The sequence below is a fragment of the Sciurus vulgaris genome, assembly GCF_902686455.1.
Source record: "Sciurus vulgaris genome assembly, chromosome: 13".
In the NCBI taxonomy this organism is placed as follows: Eukaryota; Metazoa; Chordata; class Mammalia; order Rodentia; family Sciuridae; genus Sciurus; species Sciurus vulgaris.
In genome coordinates, this window is record NC_136474.1 from 17,771,695 (window position 1) to 17,780,448 (window position 8,754).

The window sequence follows — 8,754 nt, forward strand, 5'->3', positions numbered from 1 at the left end:
AAAAATGTTTCCCTGGGCAGGACGCACGCCTGTCATCCCGATGACTTGCAGGCAGGGGCAGAAGGATCTCAAGTTCAAGGCCAGCCTCAGGAATATAGCAAGAGCCTGTCTCAAAACAAAAAAAAAAAAATAACAAGGGCTGGGAATGGAGTCAGTGGTACAGTGCCCCCTGTGCCAAAAATAAAAAATAAAAACCAAAAAACCTTTTCTGGGTAGAGTGCTTGTATGAGGCCCTGGGTTTGATCCTCACCACCACAAAAAAGAGAGAGAGAGAGAGAAAGAGAGAGAACCACACACACTTTTCCATCAGTGATTTTCTGCCCCAAAGATTTCAACCAAATGATGATTCCCCCATTCTCCAGTTCTCTCTCTGATAATCCAGGTTCTATGTTCTCAATTAACACAGAAAAGCAAACCCCAGGAGAGCAAGACTATCCCCAGCAGTTCTCTATATTTTTAGCACCTGAGAGTAATATTTCCTTATGCATTTGCTGAATGGAAGATGGGAAATTCGGGCTGTAATGACGGTCAGTTTGAAAAACAGTGTGACCTCTGGAGGACCTGAATTATCTGTGTGTTTTTTTCCTTTGTTCACATTCACCAGGCAATTATTCATGTCTCTAAATTTAACATGAGAGATACTATTTAAGAATCACCTACCATGGCAAGGTCTACTTGCCCAAGTAGCACAGGACTAACCAGTAGTCAGCAGACCACTTCTCCACGACTGTGAAGCAGCTGCCTGTGCAGGAAAGAATAAAGCAAGGTAGTTTTGGTTTTGCCAAAAAGAAGTCATCAATTTGGTCAAATCACTTCTCTGGCCCTTGGCATCCTCAGGGAAAAGAGCAAGGACTGAGTTATTTCTACATGATCTTTTAAATCTTTAAAACCACATACACAAAAACACCTGTCCACTAGGCAGAGTGCCGCAGGCCTATAATCAGTGACTCTGGAGCAATTTAGCATGACCCTGCTTCAAAATAAAAAGGGTGGGCCTGGGGCGTAGCTCTGCAGTAAAGAGCCCCGGGTTAAAAAAAAAAAAAAAAAAAAAAAAATCTTCTGTCAACACAAATTCCCAGAGACAATCTCAGAATTTTCCAAGAAATATCATGCCCCTCCCCTCCTAAAAATCCACTATGTGGTTTCAGCCAGCTCTCCCTAACCCCAGAGGAATTGAGGAAATGGGTCCGGATTCAAAAGCACAGAGCAGCTATATTTTGCACAACTGGCAACTCCCTGGTGAAGGAACCTTTCTACAATACAATTTATCCCACTCCCCCTCCACCTGTATGCCCACCACACTTCATGTCCTTTTAAGGAGTAACATTTGAAACTTAAATTTTTGCCTCTCTGGGTACTGGAATGCCCAAAGAATATGATTTACAGCAGGTAACTAACATGAACCATCAGAAGTGAAGATGCTGAAGAATTAAGCAAGCATATAAATCAAGACAACAAACTCACATGATATACTAAGAGTAAATATAGAAACAAATCACACACAAGAAGACAAATTAACACTACAATGAGCTTTGGTTCCTGAAACTCAATAATCTGTAACATGAAACTCTTGACTAAAAATGAGTTGATTTTCTTCTTGACTCTGTAACAGCACTCCTCTTCTATCCAGAAAAATATACTTCTATCACTGCAAACATGAATGAGTATTTTACATAGTAAACATTCAATAAGCATTTCTTGAATTAATAAATTTCCCCGGATCTCTGTTATGAATTTTAAAGATCCTAAAAAGAAAGAGAACAGTTCTGTTACCTGTTTAATTTCATTTGATCAGTATCCAGTACACCACTATTAATCAGTGCTTTAAAATATAATCCTAGCCGGGTGTGGTGGTACACATCTGTAATCCCAGCAACTCAGGAGGCTGAGGCAGGAGGATGCAAGTTCAAGACCAGCCCAGCAACTTAGCAAGGTCCTAAGCTACTTAAGTGAGACCCGCCTCAAAAAAACTGGGGGGCTGGGATTGTGGCTCAGTGGTACAGCACTTGCCTAACATGTGTGAGGCACTGGATTCGATTCTCGGTGCTGCATATAAATAAATGAATAAAGATTCATCAACAACTAATAAAAAAATTGTTTAAAAAAATTGGGGGGCTGGAGATATAGCTCAGTTGGTAGACTGCTTGCCTCACAAGCACAAGGCCAAGGCTCTGGGTTCAACCCCCAGCACTGCAAAAAGAAAAAAAAATTGGGGAAGGGGGAGCAGCCACTAGGAATGTGGTTCAGTGGTTAAGCGCCCTGGGGCTCAATACCTGGTACCAAAATACAAAACAAAACCTTTTTAATGCATCTAAAGGCAGGATAAACAAAAATGACAGCAAGCATTAATTTTTATAACCAACTCCACTGTGAGACAATCTTTGCAATCCAGTAACAACGTTGGCAAGGATGTGGCCTCATGGTACACTGCTGGCGGTGCTGCTACTTTGGAAAAGAGTGGCATTTCCTCAAAGCTGGTGCGCACCTGTAATTCTAGCTGCTCTGTAATCCCACTGCTAGGGAGGCTGAGGTAGGAAGATCACAAGTGCAAGGCCAGCCTTAGCAACTTAGCAAGACCCTGTCTCAAACTAAACAAATAAAATTAAATAAAACAGCAGCTGGGGAGGCGGAGGCAGGAATACCCAGAGACTTCAGCAATTTAGCAAGACCCTAAGCAACTTGGCGAGACCCTGTCTCTAAATAAAATATAAAAGAGGGCTGGGGATGTGGCTCAGTGATTAAGCACCCCTGGGTTTAATCCCTGTACCAAAATAAATAAGTAAATAAATAAATAAAGGATGAGGATGTAGCTCAGTGCCCCTGGCTTCAATTCCCAGTACCAAACAAAACCAAAAACAAAAACAATAAACATGGAGTTACCCCATGACCCAACAATCACACTCCTAGGTAAGTACCCAGAGGAACTGGAAACATGTCCACGCAAAAACTGGCACGTGAACATTCACAGCAACGTTACTGGTAACAGCCCCGAAGTTCACTTGAGAAGTGGATAAATTCGAATATACTTTGGCCTGACATTTTCATTTCTAGAAATTCCCGAATACAGTCACACATGTAGATAGAGGAACACGGATGTTACTGAAGCCATCTGCAATAGGGACCCGCGCTACCTCAATCCCACTTCTTACCACTGACTGAATCACGACTCGACCACACACCGCAACACCATGCAGCCATTAAAGAGAACTGTTCTCGCAGGTTCGGCAGGATTTTCTAGAAACTTAAATATACATAGAAAATTGAAGGGGGGAAATAACCAGGGGAGGGAGACGCCGTTTATCTATCTCGTTTGTTTATGTCTGACTTTTTAGAAGTGTGAATGTGTTGCTTTTCAATTGAGAATTAAAGTTTAAAACAAAACAAAAAAAATCTGCACCCAAAGTGACCACAGTTTGTCTTGTATATTACACTGAAAGACTGTTTTAGTGTCAGTTTTCTAAGAAGCCACCATTATCACTGAGGGACACCTGGAGACATTCCAGGAAAAGCTGACTTTTACTCCCCAAGAGCTATCTTACAGCAGAGCTGGACTCTTCGGTTATCAGGGCTTGTAATCTAACACTTTTGATTTTTTATAATGTACTAAGTCTCCTCACTATTCCACTTGCTGACATTTTCTGAAGTTAACTCATCAACCACTGCCTCATGACAGCTACCCACTTCACATCTCATCTCCGTGAAGGAGGAGGATTTACTCCAATGACTTTGCTGTCAAAAATCTTTTTGCTGGGATGTAAATCAGTGCTGGAGAACTTGCCTAGAATATGCAAGGCCCTGGTCAGATCCCCAGCACTGCAAAAAACAAAAGAAGCAAGTCAAAAAAAAACCTTTCTGATTGAAAACCACCTAGGGTGCTGTCTAAATAAGTTATGTCATTTAAATCTATGCATTTAAGTTCATACTTTTTGTAGTTTTATTCTTTAAAACCATATACACTTTGACCTAAGCAGCAATTAAAATCGAATGAGGCGGTTCTGCATGCACCAATACCAGCCTATTGCAATGTTCAGCTAAGAAATACTGTGCTACAAGAACAATGTGCAAAACAACACACTGCATGCTCTGCTGCCTGGGTAAGGTACAGAATGTACACATATGTATGTCTGTCTGGTCTATTTCTGGAAAGATTCACAAGAAACTAGCAACAGTAGATGCTTTTAGAGGCCACCCAACACCTGCTGTGAGGCCAACTTTTTTCCATGTGCTCCTGAATACTTTTAGAATTAAGGGTTCTGTTCCGCATAAATGCATCGTTTGCCCTAAAACAAAACACCATCAGCCATCGAACAAAGATCCTTTTAAGAGGTATAGATAACAAAAGGCAGAAGGAATGTAAAAACCCTCCCAATTTCACCCCTTCTTGGCAGGGCCACCAGGAGTGCACACCATGGAGACCTGGCTTCTCAGCCCTGATGAGCTGGCTTCACCTCCTGCAGTGCCACCCACGTACCTTGGACCCGGACAGGTGCCAGTACCGGACCAGTAAAGAAACCTCCTCCTCTTCCTTCCTCAGTTCCACCAAACGCTGAGAACCCTGCCCCTCTAAGCTTCGTTTAAAATGGATCTTAGTTTCCAGACTGTCCATCTACTAAAATAGACTTTCTATTAAATTTGTGTTTGTCTAAATACTTCCTAAAAGCATGTTCTCACCACCCCCGTCCACCTGGTTTATCAAAGGCAAAGGGCGGGAAAGTTTATGAAATCCTACACGCCCAGAGCCACACAATCCGAGCGACAGAAAACAAGACTGCAGAAAACAAGACTGCAAATTCCCTCAGCACAGCTATGCGGTCGACACAGCGTTTCAGAATCCATCACCGCACGGAATGCCTTGCACGCTTCGGGGTCAGTCCTGGCAAACCCAACAGCTGCCAAATTGAATTCATTTAGTCTTCCAGAATTGTAGAACCAGACTATTACACCGCTACCGAAGGCTGCTTTTCTACCTGCTTGAGCTGGCTGGGATTTCTCAAAAGTGACAACTCGGCATTCAGCATGCTCACTGGTTCAAATGCATCAACATGACACCTTCCCAATGAAGGGCGGGCGGAGACCCCTGGGAGGTGTGAAGAGCGCTCGAGTGCGCGCTGGGAACAGAGAACAGGGACCGGGCAGGGGCTCTGCTCGCGCGCCTGGCGGGGACGCTGCACAGCACTCGGCCATTGCTGGCGGAGGCAGCCCGGCGCCAGGAGTCCTCGGGGCTGATCAGCGAGTTCCGACTCCAGGGAGGGCCAACCGCTCGCGCGGCCGGTGACGCGGGATCAGCAAGAAGTCAGGAAAAGCCCGAGGGCAGCACAGCACAGTCGAGGCGCCGAGCTGACGCCCGCAATTTGGAAAGGTGACCCTCGGCCCATCTTCCTGGAGGAGAGTGCAAAGCGGATAAAGTTACAGCTCGCAGCCAGCGCAGCTAGGAACTCGGGGTGGTGGGGCGCTCCCGGGGAGCCTGGACCCAAAGGGGGTGTGGCGGCCGGGGCTGTCGCCGGGTGTGCTGGAGGCACCCCCGCAGCCGCGGCGGGAGGGCCGGGCACTCGCGGGGGCCCGCCACGCGCTCGTGCGCCGGCTCACCCGTGATGTCCAGGTACAGGTCGTCCTGGAGGTCCAGGCGGTGCAGGTCCTGAGACGTGGAGCTCCGGCTCTTCTTCACGCTTGGCGAGGTCGACGAGCAGCGCCGCGAGCAGGGGGGCGCGGCGGCCCAGCTCGATCGCCGCTCGTTCTTCCGCTTCATGGAGGCGGCCGCGGCCCGTCAAGGGGCCACGACCATGGCCCCGCGCGCGCGCGCGCCCGCCGAGGCCCCCGCCGGCCCCGAGCGGGCGCTCAGGGGGCGGGCGCGCAGCGGGGACGCGGGGCGCCGGCGGAGCCCGGGAGAGGCAGCCGCACAGGAATCGGAGGGGCCCGGCCCGCGTCGCCGCCGCGCGTCCCCCCGCGGGACCCGCGCCGCAGCCCTCCCGCAGCGCCTCGGCCGCCGGCCCCCGCCTGCCCCCCAGTGTCCGCAGCCCGCGGGCGCACCGAGGCGACCGCGCTGCCGCCGGCGGCTGGGGCTGCCCGGGTCACCGCGCGCCCACCGCGGCCGCGGACGCTGCTGCCGAGGCGCCCGAGCACAGCGGGCCGCGGCTCCCGGGGACCCCAGGAGGGCTGCTCCGTGCAGCTTCATTCACAAAAAAGGGCCCACAACCCTCCTCGGGGCCCGCCACCGAGGCCTCTCATTGGTCAGCGCGGCGTGACGTCACGGAGACGGGGCCTTTCTACAGGCAGGTACTCGGTGACGCCATAAAGAAAAGTCTGAGCGGCTTAACCAATCAGGGAGAAGGTGTGCTCACGACCCTCGGGCTGCCCACCAACTTTTGTCTCGTGTATCCTCCGGGTGCCAGCATCCTAGTTCCCGGCTTCCTTTAGTGAGTCACCCAGCCCCTACACAGCCCCACCCTGGGGACTTAACGACAGGTCTTTGGCACGTATGTTTCTGAAATGTTTCTTGGATTTCCTTGTAATTCGCGCCAAGTGAGAGACTCTTGCCATGGCTGCCGGTGGGAAGAGTGTGGCCCGACCAAACCGCCCGCAGTTGAGTGGACTCAAGGTAGAGTTCACTTCAGAACTCAACTCGTTAAGTCGGCTGCGATCCATCGGCCGTGCCCAGGGGTCAAAAAGACCAATATGCCATGATGGTTTGCACCGCACGGTTCCTCGTCTTGGGATCAGCACCCGCATTAACTCAGTAACTTTATACTTGTTGCCGAGGTCGTCGTAGAGCTGAGGCGTCCACAGGCCCGGGTATATATATTATGAAGCACTGGAGCAAGCTGCAAATTTAGTTCTCCAGCTTTTATCTTGCAAACTGTAGGGTCACATGCCCTTCTTTTTCTTCTGGGTTAAAATATGGCTGATCTTTGGAACTTAACCACAGTTCTCATTTTGGAGGGCTTTAAAACAAACGTCCGTGATAGCGTCTAAAAGGGCGAGATAGTGGAAAGCAATCGGATTCCGCGGCCTGCAATTCTACATCTACAAGCTGTTCCTATTTTCACCAGCATTTTAACATCTTATCCGGCAGCGCAGCGATTACAGCCTGACTTTGGAAGAGAATGAGGAATTTGAGTCTGTCCTCCCTGGGAAGCCTCTCAGAAATGTAAATTTTCAGAGCACCTCAGGGAGGGGCTACTTGACTTCTATTGTTGTGGATTTTCCTCTAAGTACTGCTAAATAAGGAAGGAGGGGGCCTGTGGCAGGTTTCCCTCAGCCTGGAACTCGAGATCACAACTACTTAAGTTTTTCGTAAACTTAACACTCGGGCGCTTTCTTCCTCTATTTCCCATAAGGAAATCAGTGAAGGCCTTAAATTTAAAATGGCCTAAACGTTTTGTTTATGGAGGCCTGTGGGCGCTGCGCCCTGAGCCTTGGTGGGCTGAAGCCTTGGGTCACAGGCCTCTGTTTGATCAGGGAGGAGACCTTTCATACTGTTGTTGTAGGGCTAGGTGGTAGAAAAAGGCCAATGTCCCAGACAACCAGAAAATTTCAAAAAATAAGTCTTGTTTTGAATAGATGGGAGTTATCCCAATGGTTCCTTAGAACTGCAGAAATACAACATCTCTTGATGATCTGTTTTTTGAGAGTGATTTACCTAAATGTCAAACTAACACGAAGTGCCCACAAGTTCACTTAATACCAGTTCATTTTCTCTCATTTTCAAATAGTGTTTGGGCTAGAAATTCTAACAATGCACATGATTTAAATAAAAGGAAAAAGTCATTAACTCAGATAATCATATTTAAATATTTTCACATTTTGCAAATATATAATTTTATGGCCTTGCCATATAATATCATTAAGAAACGAGGTATATTAGGTGCTGGGGTCTAGCTTAGTAGAGTACTAAGCAGCATGTAAGAGATCCTGGGTTACATCCCCAGCACTGGGAGGGGGGAACAAGATATATTAATTAAATTTTGTACTTATGCAGCAGTATATTCTATTCTTGGAATAGAAGTCCATGTGCTAAGTATACTTATGAAAGTTTTGTTTTGTTTTCTTTTGGTACCAGGGATCAAACCCAGGGGTACTTTACCACTGAGCCAGATCCCCAGCTCCTTTTATTTTTTATCTTAAGACAGGGTCTCACTAAATTGCTGAGGTTGATCTTGAACTTGCAATCCTCCTGCCTCAGCTTCCCAAGCCACTGGGATTACATGCATGCACCACCATGCCCAGATATTTATGAAAGTTTTAAGCCCTCTTTATATTTTGTTCTTAGGTCATGTTTAGATAGTGGCAGAAAAAGTGCTATTTCTTAGCTATTTTGTGTGTGACACTTCCTTGGAACAATTTGACTCCCCTCTTCAATAAATTGACCTCTAGGCTCTGAGAATTTGGTTGCAGGAAATTTTAGTTTGTACTTCAGTAATAAAATCCTAGAGCCTGAAAGCACCCTACACAACATGTGGTCCAAGGCTGCCCTTTCACAGTGAGCACCAGGGGACACAGATGTTTGGCAGTTGCCAAGCTGGGACGAGAACCTAAAGCACTTTCCAAATCTCTGAGTGGTCTCTCCAGGAACTTAGAGAACAGCCTCTGGTTGTGCTTCCCAGATTCTCAACAGTATGGGCAGCCAGCACCCTGAAAACAATACAAAGGGCTGGGTTTGTGGCTCAGTGGTAGCGCCCTCACCTAGTACAGGTGAGGCCCTGGGTTCAATCCTCAGCACCACATAAAAATAAAATAAAGGTATTGTGTCTACCTACA

At 47.6% G+C, this 8,754-nt stretch overlaps 1 protein-coding gene across 8 annotated transcripts in view; it reads right to left on the bottom strand.

Moving 5' to 3' along the window:
* The window catches only part of CDC14B (cell division cycle 14B), an 86,390-nt gene extending 80,506 nt beyond the window's left edge, over positions 1–5,884 (bottom strand). For all 8 annotated transcript variants that reach the window (XM_079108870.1, XM_079108863.1, XM_079108860.1 and 5 more), the window contains exon 1: positions 5,587–5,884. In XM_079108870.1, the coding sequence (XP_078964996.1) occupies positions 5,587–5,746 (160 nt within the window). In that variant the 5' untranslated portion in view covers positions 5,747–5,884. The remainder of the gene's footprint in view (positions 1–5,586) is intronic.
* Positions 5,885–8,754: the final 2,870 nt, after the last annotated feature.